This window comes from Camarhynchus parvulus, chromosome 13 (assembly GCF_901933205.1).
Source record: "Camarhynchus parvulus chromosome 13, STF_HiC, whole genome shotgun sequence".
NCBI classification, from domain to species: domain Eukaryota; kingdom Metazoa; phylum Chordata; class Aves; order Passeriformes; family Thraupidae; genus Camarhynchus; species Camarhynchus parvulus.
This window is the reverse complement of record NC_044583.1, coordinates 13,798,881-13,820,011: the sequence shown is the minus strand read 5'-3', so window position 1 is coordinate 13,820,011 and position 21,131 is coordinate 13,798,881. Positions and strand designations below refer to the sequence as shown.

General features: G+C 46.7%; 3 protein-coding genes across 6 annotated transcripts in view; 1 reads left to right on the top strand and 2 right to left on the bottom strand.

Annotated features, from left to right (window-relative positions):
• The window catches only part of ADAM19 (ADAM metallopeptidase domain 19), a 31,594-nt gene extending 29,503 nt beyond the window's left edge, over nt 1-2,091 (top strand). The window contains 1 exon segment of the mRNA XM_030957489.1: nt 337-2,091. Coding sequence (XP_030813349.1) covers nt 337-411 — 75 coding nt within the window. The 3' untranslated portion in view covers nt 412-2,091.
• A 578-nt stretch (nt 2,092-2,669) lies between these two features.
• On the bottom strand, nt 2,670-11,322 carry NIPAL4 (NIPA like domain containing 4). Of its 2 annotated transcripts, XM_030957491.1 has the most exons (7): nt 11,107-11,321; nt 9,223-9,471; nt 7,257-7,313; nt 6,207-6,297; nt 4,881-5,041; nt 4,205-4,788; nt 2,670-3,777 (listed from the first exon to the last, which is right to left on the bottom strand). In XM_030957491.1, the coding sequence occupies exons 1-7, from the start codon at nt 11,141-11,143 to the stop codon at nt 3,766-3,768; spliced, it is 1,191 nt and encodes a 396-aa protein (XP_030813351.1). In that variant the 5' UTR covers nt 11,144-11,321; the 3' UTR covers nt 2,670-3,765. The 2 variants fall into 2 exon arrangements, with proteins under 2 accessions (XP_030813351.1, XP_030813350.1); XM_030957490.1 differs by lacking the exon at nt 2,670-3,777 and having other exon boundaries at nt 4,184-4,788; nt 11,107-11,322.
• A 4,734-nt stretch (nt 11,323-16,056) lies between these two features.
• CYFIP2 (cytoplasmic FMR1 interacting protein 2) overlaps nt 16,057-21,131 on the bottom strand; it is a 50,273-nt gene continuing 45,198 nt past the window's right edge. For all 3 annotated transcript variants that reach the window (XM_030957216.1, XM_030957219.1, XM_030957218.1), the window contains exons 30-31: nt 20,785-20,932; nt 16,057-20,218 (exon numbers count right to left, since the gene is read on the bottom strand). In XM_030957216.1, the coding sequence (XP_030813076.1) occupies nt 20,051-20,218; nt 20,785-20,932 (316 nt within the window). In that variant the 3' untranslated portion in view covers nt 16,057-20,050. The remainder of the gene's footprint in view (nt 20,219-20,784; nt 20,933-21,131) is intronic.

The following is a 21,131-nucleotide window of genomic DNA, read 5'->3' as shown; positions in this document are numbered from 1 at the left end:
GGAGAAGCTTTCTCTGCAGGAAGCGTTTCACAAAAATCATCCTGAATACAGGACTTAATAAGGGACTTCTAGGCACTGAGTTCAGTGCTCTGCAAACACAAAACATCTCCACTCCACACAGCACAGTTATGTGTCTCCAGCCTGCAATATGCTGGAGGCCAGCTGTGGAAAATGGAGAAAACTGCAGGAACCTCCCTGTGGGAGATGCATTGCTGTGTGATGCACTGGGTTTTGAATGCAGACAGGCTAACATCAGCTCCAGGAGAGGGCAAGCACAGTGCTTGTTCTTCCATCAGTGCTCACTCCTCTCTTTCCCCCTTTTTCCATCTCACCCAGGGTGCTGGTGCCTGGAGAGCTGGAGCAGTGAACAACTTGCACGTGGGACAGCCAGGCTCCCCTGGGCATTCCTGAGGCAGCCTGTTCCTGGCCTTCATCACCAAAAACACTCTCACACCTCCACTACCACGGACAGTGTCTCAGTTCCCCTCCTCCTGCCCCAGCCCTGCTCCCTCTGTGACTCACCAGGCATGGCAGGGGTGGCCCAGGTACACGCCAGGCTCAGCTGGACCCTCTCTGCCTTTTCCACGTAGGGATGACTCGTTTGTACGGTATTTAAATATTGTTGTGCAATATCCACTGCAGGGATGGGGTGATGGGGGTTTCCACGTGTTTTTAATCACTTATTTAAGTATTACCAGGAAGAACAAGCTGTGAATGCAGGTGCTGGCCTTGATGGGCTTTCATGTGAGCCCTGTTGGCTTCCTCAGCCCTCCCCAGGCAGCTGCAGGAGCATATTGGTGCTATACAGAACCCACTGCCTCTGGGGAGAGCAGCTGGTGATAACATTCTTCAGTTTATTCTCTGTTTACAGGGGGTGGCAAGTGGGGCCCCAACTGGGAGCCAACTGTGGGTATATAATTTGTGGGGCCACTGTGGGTTTTGGTCAGCTTTAGCAGAGGGGATTATTTTTTATTTCATAATTTTCCCCATATAACCCTCTTCAGCAGGAACACTGCAACCACTCGCTTGTCTTGCCCTGGTGCTGTAAATCCCAAAAGCAGCCCCAGCACGGCCCATGAGCTGCAATCCAGGTCATTAGGACACACTGAAGGTACGACAGGGCAGCTCTGGCCCAGTTGCAGAGCAGAAGGCCAGCAGGAAGCTCAGCAGAAGGCAGTGCTGAGGCCCCTCTGCAGCGCGTGGTACCGGCAGCAGGAGATGTTTCTGCACGTGTCCGTGCTGAGCTGTAACTCAGCATGGGCTGTCTGCTCCCCAGACCACTGAGAAACCTACCTGGAAAATGCCCAGGTGGTGAAACAGCTGAACTATTAACACATGGTGCTTTTGTAGGGCAGCTCTCTTACTCCAGGCTTTTTCTCCAGGCCATGGATGGAGAGAGCTGTCTGTGTGCACTTTAAGCAGCTGATGGTTCTGACCCTGAGGACCCTCCCTTACGAATTTAGATTTTTCTTCTCATAATAGTTTGGCTTTTGTATGGGTTTTTTGGATTTTTTTTTCCTCAGGATTTTAAAATAAGACCTTCTGTTGTGCCAGATTTTTTTTTCCTTGAAATTATTTCCTAGGAGAACACAGGGAAATCTGGAGCTGCAGTTACAACAGTCCTCTTGTGTCTGATTTATTATGGACAAATCCTCAAAGAGCATGACTGCTGCTCCACATGTGAGAAACTGTATTATTGGCATAAAGAAAATGAGTCTTGTTTGCTGGTTCTCTTTCCCTAAGATCTACTCATTAAAGAAATCCCAGATAAACCCCAAGAACTCATTAAATTTGTAGTTATATGTAGTAGTGTATCTATAGGATGACTTAAGTCACATTAGTTTTCACAACTTTACTACCTCTTTCTCCACAAGGAAACAGTTCACATGGTGTGTCTTCAAATTCTCACAGATTATTCCTTATCTTACCAATTTTAGACCTTTTCTTACCTTCTATGTGCCTGGAAAACAAACCAATCTAAAAAACTTCCTTCTGAAATAAGGGAGGGCAAGTAAAAGACAACAGCTCTCTAATATTTGTCTTTTTCAATAGTTGGGGTATATTACATATAAAAATATGTATTCAAATAACCCCCAAACTTGTTTCTTGGTATGTAATGGCAGGTTTGGCTGCTCACAGTGCAGCAGGACTGTACAAACACTGTAATTGTTGATTCAACCACAAGAACTTGATCTCATAGCTGAGCCCTCACTGAGGGCAGCAGCACTTCTGCTCCAACCCCTGATCTTCAGCAAAGGGCCACTAAAAGTCACTAAAATTATTTTCACTTCTTTTCATGTGAGCATGGGTTCAAGGTTTCAAAAAATGGCCCCAGACACACAATGCTCAGAGAACAACTGGACATGCTCAAACTCTAATAGAAAATTTTATTGCTGGAATATCACAAAAAGGTAGTTTTAAGTAAGTCCTATTAAATTTTCAGATGTGTGCAAGTTGAGTGAATGATACCAGGAGGAGTAAAAGATGGTAAAACCTGATCCCTTGAAAGATAATAGTACTTGGGAGAACTTAGAACAAATACATCTCACTTTCTCCTACGTCCACATGTTAATGGTTTACAACAATGCTCTCTATGCATCTATGCAAATACTTGAAGAATGCAATTCATTGTGCCTTTTGCCTAGTTTTAATAAAATTTGTTGGTTGTCATTAACAAATACTCTTTCACTGTCTATTATTTCATTACCTCAGTTCAAATCTTCATTTTCTACATGGCATTTCTCCAGGGATGGCAGGATTGCTTTAATGAAATGCACTTCTGGAGTGAAGAAAGATGAGTCCCATTTACAGCCATTTTCTAAAATAAAATGCACCAAGCATCACACTGATTAGGATGCCAAAACCAAAGCTGGAGTGACTGACTTGGATTATTTTCTGCCACCAAAGGAGGTCGCTGCAGTTTTACTCTGCTCCAGATGCTCTTTCTGTTCTCAGCTGCCCCTCAGCCTCTTTATCCTTTAGGGCTACACTTGCAAGATGAAATAATGAAAAAATTTCAGATCCACCTGCAACTTTTCTTTTTATTTTGAAAAAAACCCTTTATTTCCCTTTCCACATTCCAAAAAGATAGCACTGAAATGTTATTAAAATAGGAGATTGCATTGTCCTCTCTCCCAAAGCCCCACAATATATTTACTCAGTGATGCTCACACCCAGGTATAATCAGGTGAGCATCTCAGAGGACAGCAAGTCACCTCACGGGCCTCAAAGAATTTGGGGGGTTTTCCAAGGTCAAGATATTTCCTGAGGAAAAAAAATACTTTATATTTACAGCAACTTGGTCTTTCAGACTGAAAAAAAATTGTCAAAGAAGTCTTGGAGACAGTGGTAGAGTTTCTCTTGACATGGGGTTTGCCCTTCCTCAGGTATGGTCTGGGTCAGTCCCAGCAACTTCACCAAGGCCTGGGCACCAGAGCTGCTCTGGAAAAAAAAAAAAAACAAAACAAAACCCAAACAAACAAAACTCCCATAAAAATAATTAACACTGCTTCAGGGAAACTCCTGCACCTCGCAAAAAAAAGCTGAAAAAGATCTCTCTGTGAAAACACTTCATGGCTTGAGTCCTGCCCCTGAGCCTGAGTGAGCAGCTTTTGCAAAATTCACCATGTTTTGCCCATATTCACCAATATTCTTGTCCCCTTATTTGCAGAGCAAGTGATTAAACATGGATGAGCAGAGTCTGAGTAGCACTGATGAGTCCTTGTCTCTCACCTCGTCTCCAGACGCTGGTGTGTATTTTAGAGTTCATGCAAGTGTCTAGAAAGGAAACAAAAAAAGACAAAAAGCACTAATCAATGATCCATCAAGGCCCGGAAACAAAGACATCAATGGCCACCTGGGGGAAGGAGTGAAGGGTAAACATCAGCCCTGCCAAGAATAAGAGAGGGAAGGGGCCTCAGAGAGGAGCTTTGTTACAGCACTATCATATTTCTAGAGGATTTTTGTTTCCAGTGGCTGCATATGTATTAGGGCCCAGAGAGGATTAAACACACCCCTTGCTGCCACACCATGACAGAGATCTCGTCCAAAAGCCTGGAGAAAGATTTGACTTTGGAAAAGACACTGTTTGTTTTATGTTCTGCTTTCCCTTTCCGAAATTTTCCCCTGGCACCTGGAATGTTGACATCACCCACCCAACCTCCAGTCCCTTGCATGTAACACCCTAAGTGTAGAGCATGAATACTTTGGGTTTGTCCTCTGGGGCAATGCTGGAGTTGTCCACCTCTATCAGGATGTTCTTGTCATCTCTGGTGACCGGAGCTGGCTGTTCGTTCTGAAGGACTTGGGGTAAATTCCCAAAACTGACGTCCATGTCTTTGAAAGCGTGGAGTAAAAACACCCCCAAAATGATGGTGAGGAAGCCACAGACTGTCCCAATGATGTCAACCACAGTCATGGTGACCCACTCCTTAAAGAGGATGATGGAAGTGGTGATGACGATGGTGGTGAACAGCACGTAGTAGATGGGGAACACCAGAGAGGTGTTGAAAATGTCCAGAGATTTGTTGAGGTAGTTGATCTGCGTGGTGATGGATGCCACCAGAGTGATGACCAGGATCCAGGTCAGTGGGTTCTGCAGCACAGGCTGGCCAGCAAAGAAGCCCTTGATGGCAATTCCCAAGCCCTTGACGGAGGACACGGAGAAGGCGCCAATAACGGAGCAGATGGCGAGGTAGATGAGGATGTTGCTCTGGCCGTAACGGGGGGCGAGGTAGAAGATCAGGAGGAAGCAGAGAGCCAGGAGGATTGCAGCATAAGCCAGGAAACCTGCAGGAGGGAGGGAAGAACTCAGAACTCTAGCAGCGGAGAGAGGTTTGCACTGCCCAGCCCCGAGAGGGAAAGCACGGCTGGCTGCGTACCCGGCTCCTTCAGCTTGGAAGTCATTTCCTCCAGAGTGGTGACCTCCTCATCCTCTGGGGCGTGTATGACCATCACAGTGCTGCCCACCAGGCTCAGCAGGCAGCCCAGCTTTCCCAGCAGGTTGAGCCGTTCTCCAAGCAAATATGAGGACAGAATGGCACTGCATGGGACAGAAAAACATCAGCTGGACAGAAAAACATCAGCCGGACAGGAAAACATCAGCCAGTGCTCTGCACTCCTTTACAGAAGGAGCAGCAACTCTAGGAAAGTTAAGAATGCTTCCATGTGATACAAGGACACAATTTTGGTGTAAATTAGTTGGATTCCAGTGGGTTAATACACAATCCCAGCTGAACCTGCAGGGGTGCAGGTGTGACCTGTGGATCACAGCTCTTGTGTCAGCAAGGTGCAAAAGTGCTGAATGGTTTAGCACATCCTCAGAAATATTTTTTCAGGGTCGGCAGAATTATTCAGGAGCTGCTGACCATTATGAAGCTTTTAGTGCTCAAGAAAATTACTTCAAGGGCCAGTGCAACAGAGAAAAAACCTGAACCTAACAACAAACAAGCTTTGTTAATTTTAACTAAATCATCAGAACTATTAGAAAGAGAAACAGAGAAACTCTGAAAGTACTGGGGCTACAGATATATCTACAAAAATATCTAGTTGTTGTCCAAAAAAATCTGGGGCAAGACACCAGAGCAGTCCTAACTCTCAGTTTGCTCATGCATTTCACAATACAGTCTTTCTATAAAACCTTAAGTAGCTTAATGTATTTTGGTAGGAATCTTCTATTTAAAAATAAAGAAATGAAATAGGGTTTCAGCCGTTTTGGGAACAGCCAGAAATATGAAACCCTACAACATGAGAGGACCCTAAGAGATTATAAAATAAAAGGCAGGTGAAAGGCAGTTTGAAAACAAGCCTGGTATTTTTGACCCCTTTAAATTTTTAATACTCTTGATTGCAAAAACAAAACAAAACAAAACAAACAAACATTAAAACCCCACCAATCCTGAGTGGTTAAAGAGCTGGAATAAGGAATGAAGTAATGCAGATATTTGCAATAATTTAACCTGCAGTGTCTGTGGTTGCTCTACGCATCCAGCATTTCCAGAAGGGCAAGCTGCTTAATTCAATGGTTCCCAAGTGATCCCTCAAAAGGACAACAACTGTTAAAGTGTTTTTTAGAAATCACTAAGACTTTTTTTACTTTGGGCAGAATAAATCATATTAGTATCCCTTCAAGTCTATTTTTACAAGTCAAACAGGCAAACAAGAAAAACAAAAAGAGGCAAATTTCAATTTATAGACACAAAAATCACCTTATGAGCACGCTCAGAGCCCCCAGAGGCGTGACAATAGTTGCAGGAGCAAAGGCATAGGCAGCAAAGTTGGCAGCTTCCCCTCCACCCACTAAACAAACACAAGAAAAATAAATACCAGTGAGTTACAGAGCACTTTCTGCATTTTCTCTTGGGGGTTTGCAAACCAGCAAGATGTCACTTGGAGAGTGAGTTTTATGCTGGGGGCTTCATCCTGCTGCTAAACAGGGGGCAGACAGCGGGTGAAAATCTATTTCAAATTAAAAGAGGCACCTCTGGGGAAGGGAACCCCTCCATGGGAAGGGCTGGGGGTGCCAGGGCTTGGCCGGGTCAGGGCTCAGGAGACCCCAGCCCAGCCAGGCTGTGTGGGGGTAACGAGGGAGGGGTGGCTAAGGACAGCTCCACACCTGTCCTTGGGGCTTTGGTGTCCCCTCTGGCTGTCCCTGTCCCTGAGCAGTGAGGGCAGAGCCAGGTGGGGGCACCTTGAGCTGCAGCTGCCAGGGTGAGAGGCAGGAAAGAGGGCTCTGAAACAGCCTCTTGTAAAATCTGCTTCTCTCTCTGCAGCTTTGAGTCCAGTTTTAGGAGATAATGTAAAGCTTTAAGTCAAATTTTAGGAGATACAAGCAGGAAATAAAGATTGTAAGGGAAAACAAGTTTTCTCAAGGAAGGAGGTGACACCAACAGCTCTTTGTTAATCTCCCTGTGCTGCAGCAGGAAACTCCAGCGCCCTGCTCCCCCAGGCACTCAGGGGAGGCTGTTTGCCCTGTGCCTGGAACACAGGCAGACCTGCCAGCTGCCCTATTAAAACCTGGCTTTTCATGCTTTTGATCAGGTAAAACTGAGCCAGCAGGTCCTGCCAGTCCTGCAGGAGGATGGAGAGGGAGATCCTGCAGGGATCACTGCCTCTCCTCTCCCTGAGGAACCTCTGCTGAGGATGGGGGAACTTGGCAGAAAACAGGCTTTAAACACCATGCTCAGTTTGTTCCACACCTCATTCACAGGGACAGACCCTGGAAAAGCTGCAAACCCAGGGAAACAGCTCCTACTTACTGGTTAACAAGCCAGCCCACCAGAGCCAGTCCTTTAGGTAGCCATGGCCTCCATCTCCTGGGGAGGAAAAGCACATGCAGGAGTTAACAGCCACATTCTTCAGAGCAAGAGATGAGAATGTCCCTTTGGAGAGGGATACATTGCAAGGGGAAGGATGTGACAAAGAACAGGGAAGAATGGACTGGAGCTGATTGGAGCTCATCCAATTCTGGTCCTGACCCACAGGCTGTTGGACATAAGGAGTTTGACCCTGCTGACATGGTGACCCCTGGTTGTGCTGGGTCAGGGAGAGCCCATGGTTTTGATAAATCTGACCCAACTGGAGCTGTCAGTACCAGCAGTGTTTGACCTGCCTTGGAGAAAAGTGATGTGCTCACATAGCAGGGGTGACACACTGGGACTGAGAGATTACAGGGTAAGATAGGACAAGGGGCAATGAAGAGTTGAACAGGAAGACTTCAGGACACAGGGAAAAATCTTTTGCTAGAGTTCAGCCTCTTCTGGTTCCTCAACCACTCCATAATGATGAAGTTCAAATGTTATGCTCTGGTATTCCTCAGAAACTGCTGGTTTATTTGTTTTAGGGTCCTTTTGCTTGATCGGGGTTTTCCCCAAGAACTCCTTCTGTCAGCTGCAATTTTCTGTCATTAATCTCTAATTCCTTTCAGAATGTTAAACATTCTGAAAAACGGGGAGGGGTTTGCTCTTGTTTTACTCGCTTGGCTGTGCTGTGGGAAGAGTTCATGGAGGGAAGGAGGAGAGAGACATCTACAGTTGAAGCAATACTGATATTTCATTGTGCAAGTATAACGTCAAAAAGCAATCCCATCTGTGTTCAGCAGCTGTGTGTTCAGCCCAGCGACAGAGGATGGACATGGATCTGAGACTGCCCAGTGGCTCAGCTGCTGTTGGCAGCTTTGCTGGCTGTCTCTGGACAGTCACTTCATCATTCCATGCCTCTGTGTCCCCATAGGGGCACAAAGTACAATGGGGATGGTGATATTTACTTCCTCTGAAAGATTATTTAAGAACTGTTCCTAGGCCAGAACTGAGAAGCAGCAGTAATTTAACTATCATTGCTCTGTTTTGCTGTTATGCAAGTAGGTCAGCTGCCAGGTAGGACTTACCCTGCTGCTGGAGCATGTTTGCAATGCTGATGGGATGTGTCCAATTCCACAGTGCAATTCTGCTCTAGGCAGTGCTGCTCCACCACTGCCCATCCATATATGTGTGTGTGTGTGTGTGTGTGTCTACATATAAACACACGCCTCGCCCTGAGAGCCTGGTGCTAGAGGAAAGTTATCTGCAGGTTGTTGTGCAACAGAACTCCAAAGGATCCCTTCTGCAACCACAGAGCTCCCACAGAGCCTGTCTGTCCTGCATTCACACACTCTTGCAATCCAAGCACTCGGAGCTGCGTCCTCGTCTCGGTGACCTGGTGCCAAAGCTGCCTGGGGCTTCACTGAGAGCAAGAGTGGGGTCAGGGCTGTGCTGCTCTGCTCTGGGCTGGGCTATGGCTGTGAGCTGTGGCTTCGTGCAAAGGGACCCTTTTCAAAGAGCTTTGAGCACTCTGCTTGCTCCTGGCCTGATGCTCTGCTGTGGAGACACCTCTGATCTCACAGGACCATCCCTTGCTATTTGTGGTGCCAGGCAGGGGAACACTGCTTTTAGCTGAGCTCCTCCAGTGCAGGGCTCTGTAAATTAGCTCCTTTCCAATACAGAGACTGTAAATTAACTCCTTTCACTGCCAGGGCTGTAAATTAGCTCCTCAGCTCCCACATAGCACTGCTGTCTGGCTCTCACACACAAAGATGCATCCACAAAAGCTCCTAATTTACATTGCTGATGGAAGACTGACTGTACCCAGAGGTGTCCCCTTGCCTCAGGAGTGCTGAAATTTGGATTGTGTGTGTAGTCCTAGGAACAGGTGGTCCCTCCCCCTCCTCCTGCCCCACAGAAGCCTTACCTGCCCTGGTGCCTCCCTTCTCCACCAGCCTTAGCAGTCCCTTTTTCTTGAGGATGACGCTGCTCCCGATGAGGAAGCTGGAGAAGACAGCCAAGCCCAGGCCAATGTAGAATCCATAATTGTTTTCCAGCCGAGTTATCCAGGAGCTATCTGAAGTCCCATTCTCCAGGATGGAGTCAGCTGGGACAGCACTGCTGATCACTTGGCACACAGCCCGGTGGGAAAGGCACGAGAGGGTGATCAGAGACCCTTGGAGATAAAACAGCAAATTACTGACATGACTTTCAACAGTGTCCCTCCTCCCCTAGGCTCATCCAGGCCTGCACAGCCACCCATGCTGTCACCCTAACAACACCCAAAGCTCAGGACACCCCTTTACTCACACGTGGAAATGAAACGGCAGGGTGTTGTCTGACAGATTTATGGCCTGCAGTTTAAGCTTCTCCTTGACACTGAATGAGTCTACAAGGACCTCTAAAAATAATTTAAATTTCCAAATATATAAGCCAGAGTCTCTCCACCAAATTCCAATGTTATAGAGTTGACCTAGGCCTTATCAACACTTAACCTTGTTGATCCAAAGGCTTTGGTGCTTTCCAGCCAACTAATCCTCACACCTGCCAGCTCATCTGCAGTTGTAACTTTGGGTTTAATGTGGAGTGATGCCAGCACTGTAAATGTGCATCTGTTCCTACTCTGTGTGCTGAGCTGTGTCATAAGACAACATCAGATTCTTCTTGGACAATTCATTTCCTCTACTGTTCAATGGTTTTATTCTCCCTATTTGCAGGTTCCCTGAGAGCTCCTAAAGCAAACCCAGTCCTGCCAGTGTGGAGGGACTGAGAGCAGGCAGTGTTCTGCTGTTAACACCAAAAGCACTGCAGCCCTGTGGCTCTGGCCAAGGAGTGTTGGTGTGTGGGAGTGGGAAATTGCTGAGTTTCTTCCTCCCCTGACACTCCTACCACACCCAGCACATCTTTCTATCGCAATCTTTACGCCAAGTGTAGTAAAGACGGTGTGACTGTGACCATGAGGAACAGAGCAGACAGGTGGAGTACAAAAGTCTCTTTGTAATAAAAGACTTCAATTTTTTTTTTCCCCTGAACTCACACAGGAATTATAGAGCAAGTGTTTGTGTCTCTGCAGGCAGGAGTGTGGAATGGCTAAACTGCTCCCAGCAGTGTCAGGAGCCTGGGCATGGGCCCCACGTTTTTCCTGAACCAGGAGCCTGGCTTAGATCTTAAGTAGCTGCAATCCCTGGCCCCGGCACACACAGCTGAGGTTTTGGATATGAACTGGCTATAAATGTTTTTCTAAAGGAAAAAAATAGCAGTGACTTTCTAGATGAGTTTCCAAGGGTTCCCTAATAATACTTTTTTCCTACTAGGAAAAAAACCATTTTTGATCGTGGAAATATTTCCTGGGGAATAAGGGGGGAACTTGCCTCCTGGGCTGGGTGAAAAGCTCCACAAGGTACAAGCATAAGGCAGTGGAATGGATTACCGACTGGATTAAGTAATCCTTAAAGGAAGAAAAACCCCAACTCCTGCCTTCTCGGTGCACTCTAGAGCCGGCAGAGCGTGGTGCCGGCTGCTCGAGTTTCCCCATTCCGATACAGACCTCAAAAAAAAAAAAAAAAAAAAGAGAGAGAGAGAGAAGAAAGAACCCCGGAAGCCAGGAAAGAACCCAAAGCAGAGCAGTGACAGACAACAGAGCCCCAACGCCGGGGGATGAGGCCTAGAGGGGTGCGGAGGGCTCGCAGCCGGAGCGGCCGCGCTGTCCCGGACCCGGAGCCGGATCCAGCCCAGTCCTGTCCCGGCCCGGTCCCGGCGCTCAGAGCGAGGCCGAGCCGGCCCGGTCCCGCTGCCCCGGGGCTGCACCCACCGTTGCTGCAGCTGCTGTTCGTCTCCAGCGGCTCCATTGCCTTCGTTCTCCGGCCGCTCAGCGCATCCCGGGCCGAGGGCAGGGCCGGGCACACCTGAGCCCGCCCCGCTCCTCCCCCGGCACGGCACGGCACGGCACGGCCCGGCCCCTCGCTGCGCTGGGAGCGCTCGCAGTGCCCTGGGCAGCCTTGCACGGACCCCTGGGCCAGCCCCGCATTCCCAGCCCTTGTCCCCATCCTCCCAGTTCCTCCCAGCCCTTGTCCCCATCCCCGTCCCCGCCTGCAAGGTCGGTGCGGTGGCACCTCCGGGGGGGTTCTGTCCCTTGGCACAGAGCCGGGACCAGGCTCCTGCTGCTGGGTTTCTCCTCTGGAAGGTGTTTTCCTCTTTACAGAGACTGGAGAAGGCGCTGGGGCAGCAGGAAGTGGCTCGGAGGTGTGTGAGCCCAGGTGCGCTCAGGGGTTGTGCAAAGCCGGGGGCTGAACACAGGTGTGGTGGAAATAGAAATGAAAGGTAAACGAGAGAAATGTCGGTGGCAATGTCAGGTTAATGGTTGGACTCGAGTTCAGAGGTATTTTTCAGCCTTTTGGGCTGAATATATGAAGGATACAAAGTTGTTAGGGAACATCCAAAGGAGGGCCACGGAGATTGCGAAGGGTCTGGAGGAGAAGCCATGAGAAAAGCAACTGAGGTCACCTGGTTTGTTCTGGAGAAGAGGAACCTCCATCACCTCCCCCTCCCAGGGCAGCCGAAGCCTCTCTTGCTGATTCTGGTGTGTGAGCGTTTCAGAGTGTGTGGAACACCAGTTTTGCCTTCATGCCCACCCTCTCTGCCAACCTCCCTTGTTCTGCCTTCATTCCCATCCTCCTCTGCCGACCTCCCTTGTTCTGCCTTCATCCCCGTCCTCCTCTGCCGACCTCCCTTCCTGCATTTGTGCTCAGTGGCTGTGTGTACACAGAAACCTATTGCTGATAGAAAAGTCCTTTCGTTGCCAGGCTCTGCTGTAGGTCCACAGAGGTAAATAAAACCAATAGTGAAACAAGAGCTTTGCTTCAGCAAGCCAACATTTATAGGTAGAAAGGGTCCCTGTCATAAAGCAATATGAAGATATAAGATTTGCAGGAATTGAACATGTCTGAAAAATTGCCTTTTTTTTCCCCCTCCATAAAATAAATTGCCTGTTACTACAGGAATTGCCCTAAGACCATCAGGTTGCAGCACTGCTAATACCTCATGATGCCTTCATTCAGTGCCTGATCCTATCTCTGAGCAACTGTTTTCTCCAGCAAAGAGAAATGTAATGCTCAAGTGCTTTGTGAGTCATTTGATTTTAATCAAGTCTGCTCATCCATCACAGTCCTGTGGGTCACTGGCTGGGAGAGACTGTGCCAGCCAAATCCCACGTCCTCCCCTTTATGACAGGGCACTTGATAATCAATCCAAATCACATGGCAGCAGGTTCTGAAGTAGGAAATGAAACTTGTGCTAATTTATCAGTGTTCCTGGAGCAACCTCTGCTGCTGTTATTTATTATGCAACCAAAAGGGACAAGACCCTGGGCAGGATAATGATGGTGGGATTTGGCCTCTGTTGTGTAAATTTACTGGCTGATGTTGGTTAGAAGCTATTCATGCAATGTGTGAATACAGGGCTGGGTAGAAAACCAGTGTGATGGTGAAGTGGGACAAGTATTTGCTGTTTGCAGTGCTGGCTGGGGGAGTTCATGTCCCCTGTCCCCTCACAGGCTGCCCTTGCTCTGCCTGTTCACTCTGGTGCTTGGGGCTCTCCCCTTTGCTGGACCTTTTCCAACACCCTGAGATCTTGCTCATAGCCAGGGAGGCCTAATTGTGGTGTGGTTATTGGCAGTTAAACTGTGTCCAAAATTATTTCCAAGCTTTTTCAATGAATGTTGTTGACATCTGTGCTCACTGTGCACAAAGGGGTGTGAAGGAGGCAGCAAATTTTTATGGAAGGGATCTGGGGTTAAAATAATCCTTCTGGTCATGGTGCAGCTTCATGCATTACTGCCACAGCATGGTGCAGGCAAAAGAAAAAGGCACTTTGGGCCACATCTTTACCTTGCCCTGTCAGCTTGATTTCCTAAATGGAAAGGCTGATGTGACCACATACACTTGTATTTATGTATTCCATTTCATCCCCAAAGATAAATTTGAGTCTGTGGGCCACTTCTGCCAGATTTGACAAGGGGTGAGACCTCCAAGAGAAGCCATTCTAAGTCCTGGGAAGAGAGACATGATGAGCAAAATGTCCCCAAAAGGCGGGGACACTGCAGTGTGAGCTGGCTCTATCAGACACCGGAGAGGGAGCATCCCTGGGTGCCACCACTGAGGGGGGAGAAGCTTCAGTCAGATTTTGAAATCAGCCATGGATCCAAGTGTGTCACGTATTTCCTTCTTCCTGGCACAGGGACTGCGGGGGGTGCAGGCTATGGAATCACGAACTCACAGGAGTTGCATTTGAAGGATTTAGCAAGGCTGGGTACAGCAATATGGGAGTAAAGAGCCAGGTAGGGTTGGCATGGAGCCTTCTGTGCTTAGTCAAGGGCAAGTTGAGACTGATAACAATAAAGCAAGGATGCAGCCAATGCCTCTTTTATTGCTTCATATCCTAATTTTAATGGGAAGGCTGTAATTAAGGGAATTTAGCTCCAAGCTATGACCTCACGGGTTGATACTCACATCAGATGCTGCCTTAAAAATAACTCATCAGAAATCAGGGAGTCTTCCATAGCAGCTCATCTTTTAGCAATGCAGTTCCTCCTGAAATACTGGTTTCCAGGCCAAAACCTTGACTGGAATCTGGGGGGCAGAACAAGGCAGCTTTGCATGCAAATAACCTCTCCAGCAACATCAAAAGGCTGTTCTTTCCTCTGCTCCTGTCTGCTCATCCCTTCTGTTCTGGAAAAAGTGATGGAAAACTACTGAGTACCAACTGTCCTCTGTTAAAAATAATGGTGGAAGTGTCCTGCTAACAGGTGATGGAAACTTTTGCCCTTGGATGTCTGCTAGGCATGGTTTCTGTGGAAAGTTTCTGAACAGCTTTGTAATATTCTGCTCTGGCTTTGTATCATTTTAGAGATCCAAGGAGCTGTTTGCTGCTTCAAAGAGAGGGTGAACCCTTTTTCTGGCAATGATTTGATAAGGTAGGGGTTAAGGGAATCGCCTGCTGTTGGATGATTGCAGCACTACATGAAAGGATGCTCAAAGTTTGAAAGATTGAACTTCGATGAGCAGACAGCTTTTAATTCAGCCTATCTCAAGGTAACCATGCCTGCAGTGGCTGAGGCTGTCATTTGGTGCCACCAGAGTTTGGACAGCACCCACAGAGTCAGTTCCCAAGCCTGCCACAGCCATGGTGGGCTCAAACCGTTGCGGTTCTGCCCTCCCCACGCACCTGTGGGTCTGAGCTGAGTGATCCAGGGTCATGGGACCATAAAATACATCCCAGCTCCTTTCTCCCAGGGTTGCTAAACACTTTATCCAGGTCACTGTGGCCCCACAAAGCCACATGTTGGCAGAGCAGGAGTGGTGGGCTGGTGATGGACAGCGGTGGGTGAAGTGACACGTAATCAGCAGATCGTTTGTTTGCAGACTTCTTATCTGGAGGCGTTTGCATCAGAACTCTAAATCAAGTAAAGCTGCATGTGAAAGGCACTCCTGACTTGCAGAGGGGGTCACAGAAAGGGTAATTTTGTTAAGCTATTGAAATAATGAAGCAATCATTAATGACCTGTTCTCTGCATTGGTGAAGCGACTTTTATCTGGAGATGTAAACATATTTAGGAGCATTAGGAAGAAGAAAGATGGGGGCCTGTATCTGATACTGCTCCCTTAGGGCTGGTTGTTCAAAATTCAGAGCCTTGGACCCTGATCCTCAAAGCAGGAATTGCTCCTGGCTCCAGTGAGCTCTCAGCACTCATAGGGCTGGCGAGAACTGGGGTGTCCATGACACAGCAGCTAAAATTAGTTTAAAAAAAAAGGAGAAAAAAACCAGAGAAATCTTGATGGGAGAAAGGATAAAACCCAAACAACCTGCCCAATATCAGTGGCTGATGCAGGAATAAAGTCCTGCTCTCCTCTCTGCCATTCCCTGTAGCAGAAACATGTTGAAATCAGTAAATATTGGGCAACTTTGAACAATCAAACAGTCCTGCCCAGCAGGGTATCACCCAGAGAGCTGCAGCACAGCCTCAGAGCACATTGGAAAGATCAACAGAGCTGCCTGGTTATGGTGTAAAGTTCACCTCCAATTCTGTGTGAAGAATCGTTGCATTTCTGTTCCTCTGAAGCCAGGAAGCTGTTCCCATGAGGAAACCTTGGGAAGAAGCTGTGAAAGGGAACACCAGTTAGAGTTTGGGCTGGGGCTGATGAGCACAGGAGTCCAACTCCCACAGACCCATGTCAGTTGTTTCTCAACTCCTCAGCTCCCAGATCTTTTCCCCTTGGTTCCCACTTCTCTTCTGCAGTCAACAACCATGGCTGCTCCTTGGGTGCTTTCAACACAAAACTAAGAATGATTTCAAATGGGTATTTGGGAAAAAACAGCAAGGAGAATCTCCTGGAATAAAAAAAGGCCCCTGTAGAGTTGACAAGGCTGCAGTAATGAGAGGAAATTAGCTCCTCAGTTTAGCTTTGAGTAGAACCTGTCAAAATCTGTTAAAAATGATTATATGATTTTCCCTTCCTTGACCCTCTTATACTAGAACAAGTTTTAAAATGAAAATTGTGTTGTGCAAAGAAGTCCTTCTCAAAAATCATTAACTTTTTTATAGGAAAATATGTCCATTTTGGTGTTGGCCACAAAGCCTCATATTTTTTCCTTTGGTTTTTACAAAAGCTTAACATTTTTATCAAATGGGCTTTTCTTTTGTGCAAGGTACAACTGAAAGCTCTCCCCAAATAACAGTTATCACAATGATGATAACACCACAAGGTAAATTCTGCCCATTTCATGAATGAGCCCAATTTTTATTTCTCTTCATCACAAAAGTCATCCCACATTTGTTGTACACATTGTTGGTTGCTGTGTTACGGGACATATCACCAGGTATCAGATGCTTTACTCTTGCAGAAGCACTTCTAATGGAGATGGAAGCTTCTGTTGGCTGAATTTTAGAACAACAGCAAAAAATAATAATACAAAACAAAAATATCATCTTCAGCTGCATAGCAAATATGGATCAAAAATTTAACACTGTATCAGATCACAAGCGTAAATATACCTCACCATAAATAAAATTCATTGTACAAAATAACTCAAGCAGCTTTTCATACAAATATGGTACATTTGACAACAGTTTTTGAGAATATTTTCTTGTTTTTTTACACCTTTGATTCTTTTCTCTTTTGTTCTCCAATACACATGAACCTACTGGACTGGAGTAATGCAGGAGGAAAAGGACTAATTTTGTTCAGTGCTACTAAGTGCTGTCAGAATTTAAAAGGAAAACCACTGAAGTGCTGAATTTCATCTAGTTTGCTTCCCCATTCTATTGTAGCATTGCAAGTCAAGTGTAGCATCATCCCAGAAAAGCATGTGCACTGCCAACAGTCACATTTAATAATGGCAAAGCCAGAGGGAACATTAAAATAACCCAGGCTGACTTCATTCATGACACAGGCCATCCTTTCTCCTCCCTGTAATTCCTGTGTGGAGCCAACAGCTTGACTTTGGAGTAGACATTCCAAGTGGTGGCTGGTGAGTGCTGGGCAGTTTGCAGACTACCTTAGCATAAGCAGGAAAATATAGGTACAAAAAGCAAGTCCATTGTCAGTGGATTTGGGAGGATTCAGACAGGGGTCAACATTTCCCTAAGAAAACAACATTAGAAGTCTGCAGATTATAAAAGACTGAAAAATACAGAACTGAAGCATAACTGCAAGGAAGACTCCCAAACTTGGCAGAAAGTCTGCAAGTGTGGGGAATATCCCTCGCCCCCTGGCAACCTGTTACTATTTAGCCCTACTCTTACAAATTTGCTCCCTATTTCCATTAACAATTATGACATTTAAAAAAGCACGGGAAGAAAAAAAAATCCATTTTCATGGAGCTGTTTGAAGACCTAAGCCTGGACCTTTCTCATATACAGTCAAAGAGGGTGAGAAAACTGAAGCTAAGGAGTATCTTAATCCTTGAGATAATCAAAGGACAGTAACATCAAATCTCAGAAATTAAGATTGTGATTATTACTAGCTGATATCTCATACTACTTGAGCAACAAGGCAAAAGATCTGCATACACTCTACAGTCAAAACACTTTACATTTTGTTCATGCACTTTGACATTTTGCTCAAAACACTTAATCCCTTGGAATCTGGAGGGATTTTACATTTTTGCTAGCAAATCTGAGGGCAACAAATAGATTTCAACTACTTGTTCTTTCAAGTACCTGTACAAGTACAGCAACCTTCCAGTGCAACTGTGTTTTGCAGGGTTGCAGGGAATTTTGGTAAAACTACAGGAAAAGAATGCAAACAGATTTACAGACTATTAGGTGAAATATCTCATTACTCACTCCAGACCTAAACTGATGAAAAGAGGGATTTAAATTCACCTTACTGTATACCATTTTTGTCTAGGTAGCTGAGACTGGGCCATTTGGTAAAGTTCATTCTTTTGTAGCAACTTCTTGTTCATGCTGGTTTCCAAGAAGACTCCAGCATTCCACAGCTTGTCAGATGTAATAGGACATTTAATTTGTGCTGTGCCTATAGGTGGCTCTGAAAGCCAGACAGGGACTTGTGCCAACTTTTCAGCAAGACTTTCATACCAAGATAACAAGCACTTGCTATTTAGGTCAGGAAAAATAGGATCTTGGTCGGATCTATCTTCCTTGCATCTTGTTTTCCACAAAAAATAAAATGCTTGATTCTTCTCTTCCTTCTAAAAATATGTATCTCTAAATTCCCTCATTCCAGTAGTGTAAAGTGTTGGATCATGATGGAATGTCAGAACTGACATCCTTAGAGGAAGAGTGAGTAGAGAGCAAGCCCCAGAAGCTCTTCCTCTTCCTCACCACACAGAGGAAAGAACTCATCTTGCTGGGCTGGCTCCTTCCCTGCCACTCCAAGATTTCAGCCAGACTTCCTGAGATTTCATTTTACTTTCAGATTACTGTGCTGCAAAATTTCCTCCCTGCAGCTGAAAAGGTCTGTCTCAGTAAGAGAAGGAAACTCAAGGTGTGAAAATGCCCAGCACTTGTCACGTGCGGGGTATTGATTATTGATTATTAAGGGAGTTGGTGATGAGAGTCTGGGAGCACAAGCTCATGCCACACACCAAGATCTCCTCTTGCCAGCAGTAGTTTGCTGGCTGTTGTTTCTGAAGACAAAAACTCCAGCTCAGATATTTCTACTAATTAATTATATGCTCCCTCTGAGAGAATGAATGCCCAGGCTCTGCCTTTTTAACATCTGTAACAGCATGCAGTTTACAAGGCATGATGCCTTGTAACAAATGCATGAAACAAATATATATTATCACATCTGGACACAGCAATTTTTGCTGTGGCCAGGCTAGAGCTGAGGAAACATTGCCAGTTGTGAGGCTGGCATAATTTTCTGTTGGAACACATGGTTTGATCTTCTTTCACAACAAGCACAAGCTTTTGTATCACTCCAATGATTCTGCTGAGGGTTAGAAGCAGGTTAGACCAGGAGTTATGAAATCCTCCTTGAAGTTCCACCTGAATTTGTTCTCAATATCCAGGGATCTTAGATTAGCTGAGTGGGAAAAGGCAACAGACTCCAGTGTTCTCTCTGAACATCTCTGAACTTGGAAAATTCTGGGTATTTTTTAAAGCTTATCCTATATTTTATCTTTCCTCAACAATCACATAATTTCTGAGTGATGGGAAGTTTCCTAAGCCCTGCTGGTAGTCACCATTCTCTGGAGAAAGGGATTTGTTTGCTGTGCCACTAGGAATTTGTCTAAACCAAGGGAAAATAGCATCCCAGAACACACACATTACACACCCTGGCTCTCACCCTTGGCTGAAGAACAAAGATCCCATATGTTCAAGGTAACTACACCTGCATCCTGTCAGCACCGGTGATTATTTCCACCCAAATTAGTATGTTTGAGAGCACATTCACATGAATGCAGCCTCTTCTGTAGTCCACAGGAAATCTGGTTTATTGGAAAATAAACCAGACACATGGAAGATGTATCTTCAGGGGAGAACCTCTGCATTAAAATAAATGGATGTCCCAAAAGCTAGGCTGTTTTCTCTTTCCCCAGCTCTCTGAAGTGCTGAGGAATTATCTGGTGATTGCCTCATTGCTATCCTCAAGCCCACATGCCAAAGCTCATGAAAACAACTGCTGGAAAGGCCAAGGACACAGCAGAGAGCACAAAGTTGGGTGAGGCATCCATCCACGACCAGCCTGGCAGGGCTCCTCTGCACCCAGCACTTGCTCCGCAGGGCACTGCCATGGGTGACATCCTGCCTTCATCCCTTCTTCCCCTCCAAGAGTGGATCAGGGACTTGTTTTCAGCCCCTCCTGTTCCTTGGCTGGTGGCACATGTCACAGGGGTGTTGATTTCTCCCACTGTTTCTGAAGTGGGAGCGTGTTCCCGGCGCCGTGGGAGCGTGGAGCTCTCCCACCTGAGGCTGCAGTATGGCTTCAGAGAGATGTGTGGACTGGGTGAATCACAGGGAAAACTGGACCACTTCATGGAAGAAAAGCACATTTTGCCCACCCACCCCCCCCCCCCCTCAAGTCCGAAAGCTACGAGTAAAACCGATCACAGGGATGGTACAGAGGAACATGCACTCCAGCGGGGCGAGGGGCAGGTGTGTCCTCGTGTGGAGAGGCAGACCCAGCCTCACTCCCTTGTCAGGCCGCACACCATCAAGTTTACCCCTCCCAGCTGGTTTGGGTTCAGTCCCTGCTCCCTTCCCAACCTGTGCAGGGTCCGTGTCCACACTAGCAGGTGGTGGCCAGCGACTGGTGGATGGGGGGCTGGAAGCAGCGCACGTGCTCCACCGTGGAACTGTCTGTTTCCACTGACTTCATGTACTTGTTCAGGATGGCAAAGATCTCGTTGTTCAGGATCTGATACTTCCTGATCCTGTCGGCCATCTTCTTCAAGGGCTGGAGGGGTGGTGAGGGAGAGAAACAGCACATGAAGGGTCTTATGTCATCTGACCAGCTAGGAAGTAGCAGCACCTGTGCCCTGCTGCTGGAAAGCTCTGCTAAGGCAAAGCAGCTCTAACACATGTTCCTGTTCCACTTAGCACCTCGCAGGGACCTGGTGACTCGCTTCATTATTGGGTTTGATGACTCAAGACAGAGCATTAACAGGATCACTGAGTGGTCCTCAGTTAACCACTCCAAAGTCTAGGCTCCCAGCTGCTTATTGATAAAGCCAGCAAGATTACAGGATGGTTGCTGGAAATACCAGCTCCTCAGGTCCAGCTTCCTAACCCCAGGAAGAAGGGAAAAGCTTTGGGAGAAAAAAGATTTGATTTTCAAGCCAATTAAAACCTTGGCCTCTCTGCTGAGACTGCAGATGGAAACCTTACAGCAAGGGTAGCCAGTAGGAATAAGATTAACACCAGGCTTTGTTGTAATTGATGAGTTTGGACAAAGCAGGGTAGAAAACAGAAAGAAGTCAGTGTGCTGACTTGAGTCCTTTGGGACCTCACCCTTCAACTTACCACGTTTTTTATGATTTCATCTTTCCCATCCTGCCTCTGCACCTTCAGCAGGTGGTAGCAGAAGTCGAAGAGGTCAAAGCGCCGCTGCTGTCCAAGGAGAACAATGATAGAGCAACCTGCCCAGTTCAGACCATCTCCAAAGCACTGCCTGGAGGGAGGAGCAGGGTGATGGGTAGGGAGACATGACAGGATAAGAGTTAGGCAAGAGAAGTACCATGGCACCGGGAACTTTCTTGGGTGAATTCCTAGGGAAATCGGGTTCAGTCCTGAGTGTACACCTAGAGAAAATGAACCCAGAAGGAGAGAATACAGAATTACACCCAGGCCAGGCTGTGTAGGATGAACCA

Coding starts and splice junctions, on each gene's coding strand:
- NIPAL4 (XM_030957490.1), bottom strand. CDS start 11,143: ATGGAGCCGCTGGAGACGAACAGCAGCTGCAGCAACG. Junction 9,472..11,106: donor GAACAGCAGCTGCAGCAACG/GTGGGTGCAGCC, acceptor TTTATCTCCAAG/GGTCTCTGATCACCCTCTCG. Junction 4,789..4,880: donor TTCCAAGCTGAAGGAGCCGG/GTACGCAGCCAG, acceptor TCCCTCCTGCAG/GTTTCCTGGCTTATGCTGCA.